At 36.9% G+C, this 21,764-nt stretch overlaps 1 protein-coding gene across 2 annotated transcripts; it reads right to left on the bottom strand.

The window, feature by feature from the left end:
* Window positions 1–601: 601 nt before the first annotated feature.
* Window positions 602–17,582, bottom strand: LOC149778305 (uncharacterized). 2 transcript variants are annotated; one of them, XM_089939124.1, is made up of 10 exons: window positions 17,445–17,582; window positions 13,893–13,913; window positions 13,224–13,311; window positions 9,999–10,080; window positions 9,221–9,331; window positions 8,430–8,524; window positions 7,481–7,571; window positions 6,712–6,841; window positions 4,254–4,405; window positions 602–2,407 (listed from the first exon to the last, which is right to left on the bottom strand). In XM_089939124.1, exons 2-10 carry the CDS (start codon window positions 13,894–13,896, stop codon window positions 2,279–2,281), a joined length of 882 nt encoding a protein of 293 aa, XP_089795250.1. In that variant the 5' UTR covers window positions 13,897–13,913; window positions 17,445–17,582; the 3' UTR covers window positions 602–2,278. The 2 variants fall into 2 exon arrangements, with proteins under 2 accessions (XP_089795250.1, XP_089795249.1); XM_089939123.1 differs by lacking the exon at window positions 9,221–9,331 and adding an exon at window positions 9,039–9,149.
* Between the last annotated feature and the right edge of the window lie 4,182 nt (window positions 17,583–21,764).

Genomic DNA, 21,764 nt, shown 5'->3' with positions numbered 1-21,764 from the left:
TCCAGTATTACAGCTAACAATGTAATTGTTTTCCATGCATCTTGAAAATAAATGGATGGGAAAAAAATCCATAACATTGAACATACGTAAATTTATGTGTCATTAGAAATGAATGTTTCAGTTTTATCCTGTGTGATCTTTACTAAACCATCTATATCTGATCAATTGAAACGATGTTATGATAGTTTGGGATTTTGCGTACAAACTGTTCGCCTCAAAATATGATAACAGACACTGGTGACATGTCATCAACCAGCTAATTCCTGTTGCAGGTTCTTTCTTTCTTTCCTTCACTCCTTTTTCATTCATTTATTTATTTGTTCATTGATAATCAGATAAATCTGCAATTATTTTAAAGCAAGATAATAATGCCCAAACAAATGTTTAGCCTCCTTCAGCAGAGATAAGATATAGAAGAGTTCTCTCAGTGAAAAGAACAGCAAAAAAAGTTGATTTGTCCATACCGACATCAATTTAACTACGTGTAGAAATGTTTTTGCCAACATGGGAAAAATTTCATTTCTTCAATTTTGAATCTGCATGATGGAAAAAGAAAAATCAAAAGGAAAACCAAAATCGACAAAGTCAATAACAAATCCTCTTGATTTTCAAAACTCATCTCACCTGAAGAATTATTTATTTCTTCCAGCATATGAAAATATATACATATTATCTTTAAACACATTTTTACTTATTGTAGAATATTCATTTTCTTAACCATACATTTCTCAAAGAGATCTATGAAAAGTAAAATATATAGAATGCATAGACCAATTATGATTGCCGTAATAATCTTTGATACATAGTGATTGAAATATTAAAATTATTTGCACATGTTTAGGTATCATTTCATAAATTATTGAATGATAAAAATAACATTTTACAACTGGGTTAGATTTAGGTTATGGGCAGGTCGTATGACCCCTTATAGCCAGTGAAATTTCCCGACACCATTTCATCATTAGATATACCCTATAAATCAGCATGTTTCATTTCTTGTAAAACAACAATTTAGTTACAGTTCAGCAACTTATTCTGTAAGATTTTATTCGTCATGTCTTTTCTGATTCTGCACATAAACAAAACTGCGGTTTTGTATTTAACACCTGCCCATCCCCCTCTTGTACGCTTTCCAAATATATAGTGTTAATGTAACTAAAGATAAGAGAGGGATTTATAGACATTCGATTCAGTACATTTTAGATTATCGATGTAAAGATGTTGGACAAAAAATTAGTAAATAGTTCCAGACAAGTTGTGCGATACAAACATAGCATCCGTTTATCGAAAACCAGATCCACCATGGGTATGTTGTAAAATGAAAGTTGTGCACACTGTATGATATTCCGTCACTAACAACATTATGATATATTCATAACATGTTCAGCAGTGACACCTATGCATGGAAAGATTAAAGTTTAAAAATGGCGATTCAAAAAGATTTTTTAAAAAATGATGTTTATGTACAAAAGCCAAACTGATGAAATATCTAATATAAAATGTCAGTTTGACATTGGAATGAACTGGATTTTTGGGACGAAACATCCTGATAACGCTTTTCTACGTGAGATGAAACATCCTCAGCCATAAACGAAGCATTTAGTGACATCTGTGCCCAGTTAATGAGAACCCCTCCATAACTTTCTTGTCATTAAATAATACAGCTGGTAAACTCATCAGGCATATGCGCATCCAAAAGCTGACAGCTCCAGCAAACTGTTTGCATGATAGCATTAGCCTGAACAGCTTCATGTATATCAAATATAGAAGTTGGTTTGGCTGTCCCTTTTATCGCAAAATACTAACAGCAGAAATTTACTTTTTTTTAGTATGGAATAATTGTGAAAAGAATCATTCTTTATTTTGAAATGCATTTCATTACGAATTGTGAAAGCAGTGTGGCAGAAGTGCATTATTGTGCAGGACATGAAGTCTTGTCAGTTGTTTCCAACTTAATCGATTGGTTCCAACCTATTTGTACGAGACCTTGTATCTATTTTCTTTCAATATCCCTTCTCTCTCTCTCTGTTTTTGCTTCATGATCGATTAATCTGAACCATTCTTTTGTTTTAGCACCACAACTGCAAAAGCTTACCATAAGCATGAATTTAAAGAAACAAAGGGAAGCTCAAATGCACACAATAGTTGAATAAAATTCCATAAAAGATTGGCAATCACATCAAACGTTTGAATGGGAAATAAAATACTCTTTCTTAGTCTTTGCTATTGATTACTACAGAAGACTGCATATATTATGTTGTTGACAACAATATCGAATTCACTCTTTCTTCTCGTCTTCCCATGCTTTTGAGCCAGCCTTGACCGTCTTGTCGGTGGCAGGATCCAGAAACTCTTTCCCGGTAAAATCGGTAAAATTATTGCACTCCTTGATGGCTGAATTAGGGACCTTAAAGATACAAGGGACATTTTAAATGAAAAATACAGAAAGCGTCATCACCATGTATTAATTTCAGTATCACACTTGTTGTTACGCATTAGAATCTTAGCACATTTCTCACAATTTAAATAAGAAAACATGAAACGTATGAATGACTGAATTCATGTACACTGATGCGCGGTAAGAAACACCTACCATAGAGGTCAGAATTTTTCAGCAGAAACACTGCTATGCTGGAATTAGTTTCCAGTTTCACTGAACATCATCATTTGTACTTTCATAACTGCATTTATTTTAAATATTCTGTTTACTTTTCGGTTTGCAGTTATGAACTTTTTTGTGGAGCATTTGCCATGTGACAAAACTAAAATATAATATGTTTTGAATTTTTCATGGAGCGTTTGCCATGAGACAAAACTAAAATATAATATCATGTTTTGAAATATTTTGATAAACCGTTTTTTCTTAATAACTTTAGAGGATGTCCTACATTTTAGAGAACTCAACAATTAGTTATGTTTTGGACTAAAAGACCGCCAAAGGTAATATTGACCGCTCCGTTGGCCTAGTGGTTACAGCGTCCACTTCGGATGCGGAAGGTCTTGGGTTCGATCCCTGGCTGAGTCATATCAAAGACTTACAAAAATGGTACTAACAGTTGCCTCGCTTGAAGCTCAGCATTAAGCGGTTAGTGTAACCCGGGTGCACATAACCAACAACTATCATTGTATAATCACAATGCAACGAATTTTGTCAGGAAGCTACTTTATGGAATCAATATTCAGCTGCAGAGGTATATTAGAAAATTCAACGACAGCGGTGGAACCTGAAATGCAGTGTGATTGTCAGCTGGACGCTTCGAGATAAACATGTTCCACGTTCCATTTTTGAATCAATATTATCAAATGTCACTGCATGAGTGAGATCTATAATTCAATATCACTATATGAATGAAGATCAATAATACCTACATCCTGCATGTTAATGGAACATACATTATTTATATTTTTGCACAAATTCTGTTCTCTAATACCCTTGGTGATAGAATCATGTATTGTTCACATTTGAGTAAAAGTTCTTTACATTAATCATCCACGGTGATAGATCCATATATCGATCACATCTGTATATAAGTTTCATGTCTTTTGATTCTCGTTTGATTACTCGATGAAGTTACATTGTTCTGATTAGGTCCATTGACAAACGATAGAATTTCCTAATATCTTTGTTTAACTCAGTGAGCTTCATTCTGTTAAATCCATTGATGGTCTTTCTGCGCATGAATATGATTTCATAATCCTTATCATTCCATTAGATTATAAATAAACATCTCATTCACGAAACTGCTTTCAGGTTCCTTGTTAAATACAGTCCCAACCTGGCTAACCGCTCCGGTGGCCTAGTGGTTAGAGCCTCCGCCTCGGATGTGGGAGGTTGTGGGTTCGATCCCCGGCAGAGTCATACCAAAGCCTTATAAAAGTAGTACTAACAGCTGCCTCGCTTGGCGCACAATATTAAGAAGTTAGTGTTAGGAACGTTCGGCCTGGTGTCGGGATAATGCGAGTTGGTGGGATATCATGCTACATGTCTGCGGCATTATGCCCCAGTGCTAGACATCACTGTGAACTGTCACACTGGAGACATCGTAGCGATATGACTGGAAAATTGTTAAAGCTACGTTAAAAATCCAAAGCGCACACACACTCATTGATAATATTTATAATATATATGGCAAATGTACACTGCAAAATGTATCAAAATCAAGAAAACTGAAACTCGTTATTTGAGGGGTATCGCTGACAATTTTAATGAAACCATGAATAGGTAATCAACAAAAAGACTTGTATGGGGTTACCTTATGGAGTTTGGTGTAACGAGGATGATGGTGATCTATTACGGGATCATTGTTCTTCTTGTTGAAGGAGCAATTGAAGGCCCAGCGTCTTTGTTCGCTGTCATTTGGTCCGCTACAGTGCAGCAAGTTGCAGTGGAAAAGTAGTGCATCTCCTTTAAAAGGGGAATTTAGATTTTTAAACATTTCAAAAGACTGACAAATGTAAGTGCACAAAAATTGGTGAAGATGAGAAAGTTATATAGCATAAGAGCTCAATCGTACGCTGTACGCTTGAAATGTAAACATCCTATGCATGCACAAACCTTTGAGGACACCTGCAGTATAATTAGTTTTGCAGTTACAGTCGACCGATGCGCAACAATACAACTAGAACCTGAAGATCGGACTCCGTCCTAGGTTACTCTTGAAAGTTGTCTCAATTGATCTTCACAATGCTAAAGTCATCCTTTCACGTTGACGTAGGTATGTTATATCTTACTGAAATATATTTTCTTCTCTCTTTGTAGCAGTTTCTTAATCATATAAAGTGCAGACTTGTGCGATAACGTATTTGACGTTTAATGTTCTACACTTTAGAGTATTTGGTCGTTTTTAACATTTGCATCAGTATATGTTGAAAAGTTCGATAACTCAAACATCAATCACTCGAAGACACTGCATTATGCAAAGAGCTCGTTCAGTATAAAGAATTAGTTCGTGTTGTTCTCAGTGAAATTATAAAGAACCGAAAGCTCGAACACATAATTTGGACCTGAGGTTTCTGTAGTTTTTGAAGTTATAGTGTAGTCGGATCGAACGTTTTTCATTGTACACTGTCAACGTGTTTTTCATCTCATAACAATGTATTTAAGCGAAAAGTTTAATATCAGATGGAGAGATATTTTGACCAGGGATTAAGTGGCAAATTTAGTCAAAGAGTTCGGTTAAAAAAATGAATTACATGCCATTGCAAGTAGCTGAAATGCCAATATCCATTCCAGGTGTTCCATCTATCTCCAGCTATGAAAACCGCATTATATTCCAATGTGAACACGCTCTGGCCATTCCACCAATGACCGGAAAACACTTAAGAAATACTACAGTAACCACCACTGTATATACCACCATCTCGACTAATTCTGCACGTAGAGTAATTCTGCGCAACGATACGTTATTTCTGTAAACATTGGATCACGTGTTATTTTGGGTCACAAATCCATTATGTATCAAGAAAGAATGATCGCAATTTAATTAAGAAAAGTGATATTCATAAAGTGTACACAAATATCCGGCATTTCGACTCGAAAAGCATATGAAAATGTGATTCTAAATGTCAACATGAAGATTTTTCACTCCATGACCTTCTTGAACCGGTAACCCAGAAAATCCGATTTACTATATATCTTCAGAATCATACAAATAAATACATTATATAAAAGATGGAAATGTATACCTTAAAACAATAGTTCATTTTAATCCAAGTTTCCATTTTGCAAGAAGTTGTCCCACACGTATAAAATCGTTTGCTACCCAACGTGTCAGCCTGCCGCTAATATAAATTCTCAAGAAATTCACCAGCGCACAGTCTGTTTCTAAATTCTTTAGTAATTTTTCCCCATCGGCAAGACGTTGTAAACACATTACATTCTATTCATTGTTATTTCTCTTCCTCATAATGGATTTGTTTATATCAAATTTTGAACTTTACTAACTTTTTTTCAAGATCGGTTTTGTTTGCTTAATATATCTTGCCATTTATTGGAATTATTACGTTGATGTTTGTAAAACTAGCTATAAACCTGACCTAATTACTCGACTGAAATGCTGACAGAAACAGTTCAAAGTAATGCATTTCATTTATATTGTCCGATTAATAAATATTACATCTTTTCAACGCTGTGCGCAGAATAGACCGACATATCGCGAGTAAGGAAAACGCGGAGATGGTATCCCCTGTGTCCGAAATTAATATTATTTGAACATAATATTCTGGTGACAATTGCCTCTTTTCAAATGTTAAGCATCGCTGTATTTTATTTTCATCAATCGGTCGAATTCGGTATGCGTTTTGCTTCAATATTGGAGACGGAAAATTAAGTGCGCAGAAATGCCCGAAAGCATTGTACATTTACCTTGTTTACCAAATTACGTCATGCTGCACGTCACAGGCTATGTTTGCATTCAGTATAGTGACTAGATTGTGATGACTTGTTACTAGTGGAAACATTCCAAAGTTTTTTCTTTATCAAGTCTGAATTCACTAAAGACCTAGTGCATAACAGTTACGGTATCATAATGCTCTTGACATGAGTCCTCTGCCAGTTTCCGGCGACTTCCCTCCTTTATACAGTGTATCACTCCATCGAAATATTTCCAAGGTAGATGTTGATAGAAAAGTCACGAGGTCTTCCAAATGTAACACAACAAGCCGGGTTCAATGTAATTAAAAATAAGAGATGTAAACAAATAGAATTCGTACCTGGCTGGAGATTAATATACAGATGTTCACATCGGCCTTTGATCCACTCAACTCGTTCCTTGTCTGCACCTTGTTGACCCTCAACAAAAGAGTGATCAATCCGCCCCAATCTATGTGATCCCACCAGTACCTGTAATCAAGTCGTCCTGAGTCGCGTCAATAAATCACGACTATATCTTAGCCAAAGTGTATAAAGCAGTTGCTGTAAAAAATAAAACGTCGATCGCAGAACACACCAGGTGCTATTAATCCACTCAGACAGATGATCGCCTGAACGAAGGATAATGATAAAAAGAACAAGTTGTTCATATTCCGGAATGATAATGCATTCATCCAGCTGAATCAGACCTGTACTTTACGTCATTATATTCAACTTCAGTTATATACATATATTTTTTTAAACCATCAAAAGAATTGCGTCAATAAATTCTGGACATTCTTGCTGTTTTTCTTAGATTAACGATCAGCAATACACATCGTGAAGTCTTAGCAAAATAGAGATGCAGTTAATATATTTGTCCGATTAAATGATGAGGAAGTTAACTAATTCGTTTTGTCTAAATATATGTGCATGGTTTGTACTCATCCGACACAGTTTGAATTCTTAATTTTTTATACTTCATTTTTTTTAATAATTATTATTATGTCAAATGGTTACTCTATATCAGGTTATATAATCACTTTTACATGATGGGAAATTGAAACATATTAAAACAATATAGAAATCTAGGAATCAGTAATTTAAAAGTGTTTAAGGCAATGGCGATACCTGAAGCCCTCCATTTTCTTTAATGCACGGATCTATTGCCAAGAACATGCTGATAAGGTCAGGAGCCAAGCAGCCATTTTTGTACCAATATCTATTTTTTAAAAATAAACCATGTCATCTACAACAGTAAAAAACTATTGAGTGAAATAAAACTTTCTGATGAAAAGAATGCATCTTGATTATCACAAATATGATCACTATTTTTTAAGCGTGTTTTCGCCTAAGTGAAATGTTAAGCAGGATTTGGATATTTATGATTGAAACAGATTTACTGACTCGTTTTTATCTTATGACCACAACAAAGAAAGAACAAGAATTTCCCCTCCGCTTTGCAGGTATTTAATATGCGAAACAATCATTCCGGTAACGATATTTGCAAACCACCTCGACACGCGCACAAACTCCAGGGGGACAAAAAATGTGTAATAGTTATCACTTCAATAACAATTGCTGATCAAGAAACATACTTGTTTGCTAAATTCATCAAATACGTTCGAATAACGCTCAATGGCTGATTCCATGACATTTTGATGCATGGTCTGACGAGTAAGGCATAAGCATTCTTTGACTGTCGCTTCCACTCTTGTCACACACACACATACACGCATATTAGCATTCTGAGGAAGAAAAGATGTTAATATTTTAACGATCTGCACCGTAGTATGACTAGTGGAAGTTGCTGTACAATTAGTAGTAGCAGTAGTAGTAGTAGTAGTGAATGCTGTAGTAGTCAAATCTTGTTTCTTTTTCAGGTTGCAAATGCTGTCTTCAGGTATAAAAATGCAAGATTTTCACGCGTGGACGCCTAACGATGATAACAGGCACTGCTGTCAGTATATATATATATATATATATATATATATATAGAGAGAGAGAGAGAGAGAGAGAGAGAGAACATAGCTTTTACCGCGTGATATCCTTTCAAAATAAAGTATGAATTTGAGCCTACCCATAATCCTGATGCCATTCAAAACTTCCCCCTTTCTTGGGATCCTTCATCATGATCTTGGTGTGATAATGATACAACTCGTCTCCTCCAGTCAGCTAAGGTCAAAGCAATGACAAATATATAATGTGATGCACAGTGCACTTTGGTGCCTGTTATTGGTTGAAAAGACAAAGAACGAATTTATAAGCAAAGCATGTTATTCGTGTTTTATCATTCTGAGGAAGAAACAATGTTAATATTTTAACGATTTGCACCGTAGTATGACTAGTGAAAGTAGCTGTACAATTAGTAGCAGCAGTAGTAGTAGTAGTGAATGCTGTATTAGTCAAATATTGTTTCTCTTTTAGGTTGCAAACGCTGTCGTCAGGTATAAAAAAAACAAGCTTTTCACGCGAGGATGCATAACGATGATAACAGGCACTGCTGCCAGTATCTATGTACGTGTGTTTCGCCGGATGCATTGTTTTCGAATATTGATATTTATAGAACATAATTCGACAACTATTTCTTGATTCTGCGTTATGGTAGTTCTCGACCGTTTTCTGGTACAGTATAAGTTTTGAAGCTTCTAACTGGTATATTAATAAGTCCATTTCAAATATGTAATACCTTTTCACATGTGGTGACTACTTTCTCGCATCTCGGAACCATACCTGTGACGTCATTTCCTGGATGAGACCAGAGCATCATGCGTGGTTCCCTTCCAGCTTGATCCGGTAACTTTCAAATGAAAGAAATGTAACATCGATAATAAGAGCTTAATTTAAAAAAAAACAACACGTGATTAGTACCTTCTCACACGTTGTAACAACCTTTTCACTTCTAGGCACCATCCCTGTGACATCGTTTCCGGGATGACTCCAAATCATGCATCTAGGTTCCCTTCCTACCCTGTCAGGAACCTTATAATTAAGGAGAAATCGTATTTCACTAACGTTTCAGCACACAGTTGTTTGCTATGAATATATTTATTAGTCTGTGGAGTAAATATAATTTTAATGAACTAATTTGGAAATCGCACATTCAGGGATGCTACCGATTTCCTGTTTCATCATAAAATGTCAAGCGTTGAAAACAAAAGACCCAAACGTACCAATCTAAACCTGAAAATTAGTATCAATGGTTTAACAGTATTTTTTTTGCAGAAATCCATTCAGAAAATACATAAAAGTCACAGATATAGAGGACTGAACAACAGGTCTAAGCTTATGTCTAGTTTTCTCTTTAATGAGGTCCAAGCCTAAATTGATAATGACCTCGATGATTGTCTCCTCTTTTAGAATAATGGCAGAGTATTTGTTCCATCATCTCCCTTTAAACATCACGTGATCAGATTTTTTTTCTCGCCATCATCTCCCTTTAAACATCACGTGATCAGAGTATTTTTTTTTTTCCCCATCATCTTGAAAAATCACGTGTATTGAAATCGTAAGTAGAAAAGAGAATTTCACGTACGAGCAACAGGGCGCGCAATGCAATTTATAGCACGCTACTGAACATTTGATTTTAATAATCTGAGTATCTTTGTCTTACTAAATTCATCTTACCTTTAGGAATAATCATATTTACCCCATACGAGTGTTTTTCCACCAGCCCAAACTCTACCAAAGCCTTTGTAAGTTTAGCAACTTCCTCACTGTCCATCAGTCCCCTGTAAATATTAAACATTTTAATCTATTGTGACAACCCTTGGCGAAGAGACTACCGAGTTTTGACCAAATTATACAATATAGGTGCCGGCTTATGCAATAATTCCATTAAAATTTCAAAATCAAGGATGCTATTTTTCATTCATTCACTTTTGATCGTATGCATTGTGGACATATCACATAAGTACTTAAAAGGTTTAGTTCAAGTTGTATAATGGAAGATCCCAATGTTTTGTATTTTTTTTTTAAAGTGAAGATGAAAATTGCTAAATTTAGGAATTGCAATACCGTGTATTTGTTTCACTTGTATTTATTTGAGGTCCAACCTCTACGCCGATGTGTGACGATCCGAAAGAAATGCTTCACATGCCATGTTTTAATGATTCCCGGGCTTGGTATTTTACGATTTTCCTGACTCATAAGGTCCCCGGACGTATGTGCCTTTCTTTCTTTTTCGATGCGCTTGCAATTTTTGAATCAAATCAACTCAAAAGGATTCAGTGTTGGAAATTGAACAGCAACTTTTCCATTCAGTGGCTGACTGCTTCAGATCACAAAAAGTAAATCAGCAAAGCGTAAGGATCTAAATTCAATAAGACTGTGATGCTTTGGCTGCTGACTGTAAGGCAGCTTTGGATGCTGACTGTAAAGCAGCTTTGGATGCTTTCTGTGAAGCAGCTTTGGCTGCTTGGCTGCTGACGTAAAGGCAGCTTTGGATGCTGACTGTAAAGCAGCTTTGGATTCTTTCTGTGAAGCAGCTTTGGCTGCTGATTTAAAGGCAGCTTTGGCTGTGACTGTAAGGCAGCTTTGGATGCTTACTGTGAAGCAGCTTTGGCTGCTGACCGTAAGGCAGCTTTGGCTGCTGACTGTCAAGCAGCTTCGGTTGCTGACTGTAAGGCAGCTTTGGCTGCTGACTGTAAGGCAGCTTCGGCTGCTGACTGTAAAGCAGCTTTGGCTTCTTAATGTAATGCAGCTTTGGTTGCTTAATGTAAAGCAGCTTTGGCTACTGACTCTAATGCAGCTTTGGATGCAGACTGTAAAACAGCTTCGGCTGCCGACTGTAAAGCAGCTTTAGCTGTTGACTTTAAGGCAGCTTTTGCTACTTACTGTAACGCAGCTGTGGATGATTACTATGAAGCAGCTTTAGCTGCTGACTTTAAGGCAGCTTTGGCTGCTGACTGTAAAGCAGCTTTGGCTTCTTAATGTAAAAAGCGTTGTCTGCTGATTTTAAGGTAGTTTTGACTGCAGACTGTAAAGCAGATTTGGCTGCTGACTGTAAGGCAACTTCGGCTGCCGACTGTAAAGCAGCTTTGGTTGCTGACTGTAAAGCACCTTCAGCTGCTGACTGTACGGCAACTTCAACTGCTGACTGTAAAGAAACTTTGGCTTCTTAATGTAAAGCAGCTTTGGTTGCTGAATGTAAGGCAGCTTCTGCTTCTGACTGTACAGCAGTTCTGGCTTCTTAATGTAAAAGAATCTTTGGCTGCTGACTTTAAGGCAGCTTTGGATGTAGACTGTAAAGCAGCTTTGGTTTCTTAATGTAAAGCAGCTTTGGCTGCTGAATATAAGGCAGCTTCGGCTGCCGACTGTACAGCAGTTCTGGCTTCTTAATGTAAAGCAGCTTTGGCTGCTGACTTTAAGGCAGTTTTGGATGCAGACTGCAAGGCAGCTTTGGATGCAGACTGTAAAGCAACTTTCAATGCTTTAGCGCCTCATTTGGAACTTTTAATGACAAAGTGACTTGACTGCCAATGGCACAGAATACTGTTTCTGATTTAATGAGCGAATCATGTTTCTGCAACACTTGGGGTATTCAGGGTTAGTCAAAAGATTAGGTTTTACCAAGCTCTCCGTGTGAAAATAAATCCGAAATGATAATGAAAAAATTATTTCGGAGGTATCGATATAACTCAAGGATTTGAGCGTGGAAACACGCATCTATTCTTAACAATTTTGACCTGGGGGTAAGATGGAAATTATATATGATATGTACCCCATTTTAGGAAGAGAATTGACATCACTGGCTGGATATTTTGTGGGTCGAACTTCAATTTAACACATTGGCATTTATACAGATATTTAACCTTAACATATTGCAGCAGTTTAAAGACACGTCAGCACAATAATGGTCATATAATACCGATGAAAAGTAAATGTATACAAATTCAGTATTAAAGTAACTAGTATATAGGTCGAAATCCCAACTGATACTAGTAATCGATTTTCCTCGATCTGAGTTTGTGACCTCCTTACAATCAACACTTGACTGTTATCACATCCGTTGAATAAATATTGAGGTTAGAGGTTACAATGAGCATGTCATATTCAGCATTAATTTTCAGAGTGACATCGGTTAAAATATCGTGCCGCCGGTATCATGTTCGTTATAAATAGTTGCTGCACCGACATGTTGGGTTTTTATTCTAGTACGGATATGATTATTTCTAAGGTTGGGGAAGGTGCGGGGTGGGGGGAGGCTTTTATTACCTTAGCAGACGTAAGATGGTTGCATACAATACCAGTCAATAAAACAAAAGAAAAATCATTATGCTCGCATTAGCGAGATCGACCTTAAGCAACATAGTCACTTTTAATTTTAAATTTGTTCACAACACGCATGTCTAAATTGTGATAAACAATAACTCTGTTTGAACTGATATTCACTGCAAGGACATGGTAGAATTTTGACAGCTAAATGAAATTGTCAGTATTGTGTAGTGTCTTAGCTGTGCAACTGAATGCTTGCCGAATCAAACCTTCAGTATTTTGAGGTTCTCAGTTTCCGAAAGGTCAAACGACTAATTCCAACTAATTACACGAAATAACCCTCCATGTATATATATATATATATATATATATATATATATATATATATATATATATATATATATATATATATATATATTCAAAGAATCACTTTAGAGAAATACATATATTCAAAACAAAATAAACCGCAACATTTTTCCAGCTAAATAACTCGGAAAAATGGCTTTATTCAAATATCTTAGGGGTAGCTATGACGTTGTTTAATGTTTGTGTTATGAGCAAAATTTTCTGAACAATACCCACAATAAGTCCATAACCGTTGAATCAACAACTTGTTATAACCATTACCAGTTTGGAGACCTCTGTGTGCTTTATTTACCTTAAAATGATGAATCCATATTTGTCATATGCCTTTTTCACGTCGTCTGTGACATCAAAGGACTCAGAGTATTTGAACTCGTAATCAGCTGTAAATTAACATGACAAGAAAATTAGAAAAGTACATACTCTCTGAGCGGCGAAAGTGTATCCTCGTGTGTGTGTGTGTGTGTGATTTGGATTTTAACGTAGCTTTTTTTCAGTCATATCGCTACGATGTCTGCAGTGTGGCAGTTTATAGTGATGTCTAGCATTGGGGCATCATGCCGCAGACATGTAGCATTATGTCCCACCCGGTCACATTATTCCTGACACCAGACCAACCAGTAATAACAGTAGCTTCTTAATGCTGAGCGCCAAGCGATGCAGCTGCTAGTACCATATTTTATAAATCTTTGGTATGAGCAGACCGGTGTTCGAACCCGCGAACCCCCGCATCCGTGGACGCTCTAACCACTTAAGCTATTGGAGCGGTCCCTCTATTTTTTTGTAGTCATATATGTGTATATATTTTTTGTGCGTTTGTTTGGTTTTCATCTTAGTTAAAAGAAACTGCAAAGTTTCATTTTTGTAACCTCTCACAATAAGGTTACTTGGGTTTATAAGAAAACTGTTTGAGAGTTGAACCAGTATATATTATTCACCTAAAATGGTCTGGAATATTACTCACCCATAGTTATTGAAAGCAGCTCTGAAAATAAAAAATATGTTATATATAAAATATGTACATATTTAAAACTCAACAGTAGTCGAAATCTATATTTGCGAAACCAATCTTCTAGCTCTTTTTACATTAGCAGTTCATAAAATAGGTGAAAAAAGGTTCTAATTTATATTTGGAATATCCCGTTGTCTCCATTTTAATGCGAACATCGAACTAGGCTACGTAATAATTTGCTTATAGCAATAACTTCAGTTGCAGAAAACATCAATAACTTGGAAGGTTTATTAACAAACAGTTGTTCATTCATTTTGTTTGTACTTCGCAATTGCACATTATTAATGGGGATTTTTTAAAATTTGTACAAAGTTATTATTGGAAAACAATATGTATGGGATCTTATTCTGTGAACAGCTTTCCTTGAGTATTTTAAGCTCTCACATAAAACAACTTTCTTCCTCACAATTTTTCTTCTCTTATTTATCTTATTTCAGTAACCCTTGTATCCAGTCCCGCCACCAGAACATGGGTCCAAATTCCAATACATGTCCACATCTGCACACCAGCCTCGGTCGTACAATTATTTGATGGGTTTATGGTGTACGAAAAGGGTCAATGCTACCGGCGCCGTTCCTTTAGTGTCTAGTTATTGTTGTAACGCTTAGTTTTGTCAATGCAACGGTTATTTCTGACGCAACGATACAGTTTACCTTGTGCTATGGTACATTTCAACACAGGTGTTGTTTCAATGGCACATTTTTAACGCTGGTGTCGTTGCAACAGTATCTATGTATTGTTGCCACTGATTTAAAAAAAAAATGTAAAATGAATCTTATAAGTTACATTTGCAGCTGTCAGACATTACAATTGCTAGATATAATATGCCATTTTGCTGTAGCAACGGTAATTTTCATTTATTCAACGCAATTATTACTGTTGCGAAGATAAAATGTAACGTTGCAAAGGTATATTGACACTGTCGCAACGGTATTTGGATACTGTCGCAACGGTACATAAATACTGTCGCAACGGTACGTCAATACTGTCGTAACGGTACATCTTTACAATCACAACGGTGTATGGATATTGTCGCAACTGTATATGGAAACTGTCGCAACGGTACATGAATACTGTCGCAACGGTATATGGATACTGTCGCAAAGGTACGTGAATATTGTCGCAACGGTATATTATTACAATCGCAACGGTGTATGGATATTGTCGCAACGGTACATGAATACTGTCGCAACGGTAAATTAATACTGTCGAAACGGTATATGGAAACTGTCTTAATGGTATATGAATATTGTCACAACGGTATATGGATACCGTTCCAATAACAAAGCATCAACAGTCTTAAAAAAAAAAAACCGTTCCAACCGTACCGGTAATTTTGACACTTTTCGTACAGCATATGGTATTTTGTTCCTAATGTTACACATATAACCAGGCCCAAAAAGAGTGGGTTTGCCACGGGGCCATATGCCCCGGACCTCAATCCCTATGATTTCAATTTTTACCAGTTAGCTTGAGAACAAAATATACCATGCATTATATGTGGCCCGAAAGAACTAATTCTGAATAAATATTTTATTCAGCAAACAGTGTTACATGCATTAAGACTTAAACCTAAGGAAATAAGGTGGGGCATAAAACGTGAGAAAAACAGTTGCCACAAGTACGGTAACTTGTGACTGCAGATTTGAACTGTTAAAATTAAGTCAATGGCATCGTAAGTAACAACAAAATAGGCATCGTTTATTTGGTAATCAATTGCTGGTGCTTACACATACACACACTGTCGAACATGGTTTCTTTGAAGTATGTCCGAAGGGCAGTCTTTTTCACAAGATCAATGCAAGGATAAGGATTATGTTCATTAGTCACACCGGCTTTATTGTTTGCGTATTTAAATCAAAACTTTAGCTATTTTGCAATTTAGCCAGAACTGACCAGAATATGCAAAAGGGGCTTGTCATGGGGGAATAATAAGGCGTATCGCAGGGAGAAAAGGCACGTCAAATGGGCGGTCGCACATTGGGGCAAGGGGGGTGGGTCAATAGTCCCCCCCACGTTCTATTGTCAGACAGTTAATGTGAAACTTTGACCCCTTTTTTTTTAATCGCTGCTTTTTAAACTGCCCGAGGAATAGTTTTATATCAGTTCCAATTATTACAGATTACCGTTTATGCATACTACATGTATACAATGCATTTTTTAAAAATTTTTTAATTTTTATAAGATTACTGAAAATTGTGTTTTCTCGAAACACGACAGGTTTAGAATCTTATTTTTAGAAAAGTTTCCATTTGATTAAAATCAAATCTAAATTTCACATAGGACAGTGGTGATTTGATTTAGATTGTGCCGTGTTAAGGCATGTATGTCAACATCTTGAAAATACATTTACTCATTTCACCAACGCAATCAAAGTTTCCTCAGGCAAAAAATTTTTGTTTCGACAAGCCTGACGGGCACCTCAGTTTGAATACAGGATGCGCCGGAACTTAAACCAGAAGGGGCCCAGGGTGTCGGGCTATCAGATTTGTTTTTAGCACTGCTGTTTTTAGATAAAAGATGTGTGGATTGATTGTTGCATTTTGTGGTCACTTACTCGTCCTTCTGCCTGTTTTCGTAACTCACACATTTAACACTTTTCCCAGGATTTAAAATGTCCAAAGGTATGTCTGGAACAGCGCCAACTTTTAGTCTAGGCCTAGCATTTGCGTATCTTTGAGCTGCTATTTTTTCATGATCCCTCCCGTAACATTCCTTTGAGAAATGTAACGAGCACATAGTGCTGTATGGTGTTGCTTTGAAATCGACTCGTTTGTAATAATGTACCCATTCTTTAATTATGCCTTTATCTTTCGGAAAAGAAATTTTTTATTTTTTTATGTCAACAGGCTTTTCTTAATATTCTATTACACCCGTAAGCAACGCAAAACGGTATTGTCTTTTACTCTGGCAACTCCCACTTGGGCTGCTGGAGTCGCTACTATGACGTCACATCCCGAAAGTAACCGAATAGGCACGGAAATTTTGCATACGAGGTCACGGAAATTCAGCTCCTAGAAGATAGGCCAATATTTAAATATTGGCATTACGGTCGCAGATGATACTTCAGAATAAGGTTTTCTGCTATAGTACTTTTATTATTATTCTATATTTCCATTGGTTTCTGGTCTCCTTTAAATACTTTCGTTGTGTACTTAGTTGTCTTTTAAATCTTTATATCTTAATTATATGGACTGGTTTTCGATTCATTTTCAAATTTCAATATAATCTAGGGGATTTAGTCTGTGCAAGAGGCCCGGGCTTCTCTATTAACCAATGAAGGGGCCTGCATATACCTGCCCTTGACATTACGCAGCCACCACCCCACCCCCTCCAAGCAACCAAACACACCTGTCCCTTCCTTATGTTTGCAAATCAACAGGACAACAGCGGTATCGCTAAAGCTAGTTTTACTTATATTTTACACAACAACGAATTATGTATAACGGCTATCCACGTTTAACTTTAAACGCTTATCACATAAACTAATGAAAATATACTCACTCAACCCACAGCGATGCAGTTGAAAACTCCGTTCTATAACATTTGCACCGTAATTTATCTTCCTATTCAGTCATGTGACCTGACCCAGATAAAGTCTTTCATACTTATTTACGGGCCAGATTCTGACGGATCTCGGACTTAGCGGCTTCGAAGGACTCTGACGGATCACATGTACCACTGGCACTACACACGAAAGCTGTAAGAATTATAAAATGTAGCCTGAATATTTCTATCGATAAAAGGGGATGCAAAACACAAATCACTCCCTCCCTCTCTTACATACATACATGCATGCATGGATGTGTGCATGCGTGCGTGCATGCGTGCGTGCGTGCGTACTTAAAAGCGTGCGTGCGTGTGTGCGTGCGTACATACATACACACAAGCACGAGGAAACGTAACCATGTTTTCAAGCAGCAACTATGCTACTGATTAGAGTCGCAAGATTTTTGTCAGCGACTTGTTGATAACTATTGAGATTACAACACAGAAAGACACACACACACACACACACACACACACAGAGGTGATGATGGCTTGTATAGTGATCTTAGAAGTGATTTCTCTGGCAACCCTATTCTTTATATATATATATATATATATATATATATATATATATATATATATATATATATATATATATATGATCTATAAACATTAAATAACCAAAATGAATATGGATAAACAAGGCCGTCCTTACATAAACACCGGGGTGGGGGTGGGGGCGAGTGGTCTAAAGCGCTCGCCGTTACGGATCACCTCTGTCTGCGTGGGTTCAAGACTCTGGTTCAACCAATATAGGTATATGAGAAAACTTTCCGGTAGCTTCTCGTAGGTCGCTGGTTCTTTCTGGGATTTTCCCGGGTTCTTCCTCCACCATTTATACTGTCCGCCATGTATAGCATCTCTTGTTATAACAATAACAACAACAACAATATAAACACCGGTGAGCAACATACCAACACTATAGCACACATATAGCATACACAGGGCAGTAGAAGGATCTACTGCCATGATCACAAAAGTAGGGACTATGACGTAGAAACCAGCCAAGGACCTAGTATCGCCGGAAGGAAGTACATATCAATAAAAAAAATTGGGGGGGGGGGATGAAAATAGCGAGTACTGTTCTCAATAGAACCCCTACAAGTACGAATCAACGTAAAACAAAATAAATTATTGAGGAACCCCTGAAACCAAGGAAACTATCTAAATAATATTTTCATCCAAATTCGTTTTTAATTTTTACTGGAAAACGAACACATCATATGGTAGGGGATGCTACAACACGTCAAAAACCTTTAGAAACTTTCTGATGCCAATGCGGCGACAACTCAAAGGCCGACGACTTTATATAGCTAGAGGACCGAGAGGTGCCAATAAATAAAATGTCCACAGGAAGTTAGAAGGTTACGGGAACAAAAAAAAAAAAAAAAAACACTTCGAGAACTCTGAAACCGCCTTTAAATGGTCATCTGGCGCAGAACGATTACATATTTTCCTAACTGTTAAGAGAACAAAAAGATTTAGTAGGAATAACACCCAGTCAGAGACCTAGGCTTTTGCAAATTGTTTAATTATTTTTCGCACGTATACTAGCCGCGTTCTCGTATACTACCTGATAAAGGTTGACATGTTGACATAAGCGCGTATATTGAACTTGCAATTCGACAATGAAATCTTACTAATATATCATGAATCAAAGAGGGCACCATGTATACAGTGTGTAAAAGTTGGACTAGCAAAGTAATGTTAGGAATATCTTGCGTCACAAAATTCTTACCAACAATCCGAACAACCACAACTACGTTTTGATCGCAGTCGCCAGCATAAGTATATGCTAGAATTACTGAGTGCCCATCGTTTATTTTTAAATGTTGGTATGGGATCATGCCAAGAATCACAGGGCAACAAGTTCGATATCAAGGCAAAAAAAGTTAAAAGTAATAACAAGAGAAATAAATGGTTTGCGTGGCAAAGTTGGAAGAAATAAATCGACAGCTCATCCTGTGCGCGCAACAAATTTCGATTCGGGTCGCCAAGAACTTTTTTTTCTTCTATGTTTCACACAGAAAATAAAACTGGAACTAGCAGGTGTTCTATCGTATATTGTTGCCATTGGATTCGAAATAAATAGTATTCGCCAATCCTCGAATGCTTGAATGCTATTTCGTTTGTTGAAGCAGCATATGGTCTTTTTCTGTCTTCGTCTTCTGTTTGCTTTGCTTATGCATTCATTTTTTTGTTAATCAATTGTCTGTTCTTGAACTACAATTAGAGACTGTATTATATTATGGCTTGGGGAACACACCAAAATCTACAACTAGACCTATGAATCGAATTAGCCTTGTGAAATAATACACGTAAAACAAAAGCAAATTGTCATTTACAGCTGACAAACAGTATACAATTCAACATATATTTTACCACTTGTAGCGCTTCCGAGGTTCGTTGTAATAGTATTATTGCTCCTTGTTGTCTTTCGGTTTCTGGGAATTGTTGTTGAGCCAATGCCGATAAATTACCATCCATACTTCGTTTTGTTATTGTTTAGATCGATTTGAAGTCGAATCCCCGACCGAAATGATCAACGTTTAAGTTTCAAAATGTAGAAAACGACCGGAGTTAATATTACAGGATCTTCGGCAAGCATTTAAAAGAGGACACATACCTATATACTGGATCACGATAAGAATCAGAGAATGGTTGAGGGTTACGTTATTCCTAATACTTTTTACAAAATTTGAATTATGTGTAATTATTACAGTTGAAGCAAAGGCACTATAATGGGTTTATTTTTTGATAACATATATGTATGATCCCACCCGTCAGCCACCATAGCATGGGAGTCAGATCTTGAAAATAAGGTCAGCGTCATCATAACCTAGTCAGGTATTGGGACCAACTCAAGACATCTAAATATCCAACTTGGTTCGTTGTAATTCAGCAGATTTGTGTGTATCTTGTTCACAGGATACGTGCTAAAGCCAGCATTAAAACAAATGTACATCTTCCTTCTCGTGGTGGCAAGACAGAATACAGTCCATTGCGAAATGTTTTGTTTTGATTAAAGTTTTGCAGAAACTTGAAAATGTACACGCACACGCATCATCCAATGAAGTGTTCATGGTAATTTAATACGGGCATATCGATGCGATGGATTGTTTGGCGACAGTGACACACACACACACACACAGATATATATATATATATATATATATATATATATATATATATATATATATATATATATATATATATATATATATATATATATATATATATATATATATATAATTGTTTCTGTTTAGCCAATGGCAACATTCGACTGGTTAGTATGCATTGGCCAGTAGCGTACCACTTACATTCAAACTTGTTTTCACAAGTTACCTAAATCCTTTTTGGGTCCTAATAACTCCGCTTCATGCTCCCGTTTCATGTTGGCCCGCAGTCCTTCATTTGTCAGTAGTAAGGTGGGACGATAGCGGGACAATGGGACTTGGCATTAAAAACACCCCTGCGACGATATAGGGACTATGTAAATTTAACATGGAGAAAACCCCTGGGACGATATAGGGACAAGGGGAATTAACATTATGGAATAGTTCGTGGGACTGTTTAGGGACAATGGGAATTTAACATGGGGGAATAAATAGTGGGACTGTCTAGGGACAAGGGGAAATTTAACATGGAAATAAATCGTGGGACTGTCTAGGGACAAGGGAAATTGAACATGGGATTTTTAAAAAAAATAAAAAAATAAAAAAGGGGTAGGCAATGAAAGTCAAGGTCTTTTCGAGAGATTGGAGTGGCCCTGAAAAGGGCCTTTGGGTTTATGTTAATATGCCCTTAACACAAAGGGCATCTGCGACATCTTCTTCTTAAACTTCGTCTAACTGTAGGTCCATAGACTAAAACTCTTTTGAGGCATCCTTGCCTCTCCACGTAAATCCTACGTATCCATAGGCTGGTGTCGGTCCTATAGACAACTGTCCACTTGGATCGGACATACATCGGTATGTCCGTCCTGAACATCATCGTTGACACAAGCGTAGAAGATTGAACGTCGGTCCACATATTGAGGAGCCGAGAACAGGTGAATCAATGCAGTGAACTGCGCTTATTTATAGGCAGAGGAAGGATTGAAACGGATTGAGTTCATTGACCAATCCAAACACGCGTTACAAAATTTAGTCAGCCCACGTCCAATCGGAAGAGAGCAGTCTGTGACGTCACGTGGTCTATATAGATTCGCTAGCGCCTGTGTGCAGTCAATCCATGCGACAGTTTTTCAACATGACGGAAACTCAGAAAACGATA

This window comes from Sinohyriopsis cumingii, chromosome 17, assembly GCF_028554795.1.
Source record: "Sinohyriopsis cumingii isolate HCF-2022 chromosome 17, ASM2855479v2, whole genome shotgun sequence".
NCBI classification, from domain to species: Eukaryota; Metazoa; Mollusca; class Bivalvia; order Unionida; family Unionidae; genus Sinohyriopsis; species Sinohyriopsis cumingii.
The sequence above is the reverse complement of the archived record's forward strand: the minus strand, read 5'-3'. Positions and strand labels throughout refer to the sequence as shown.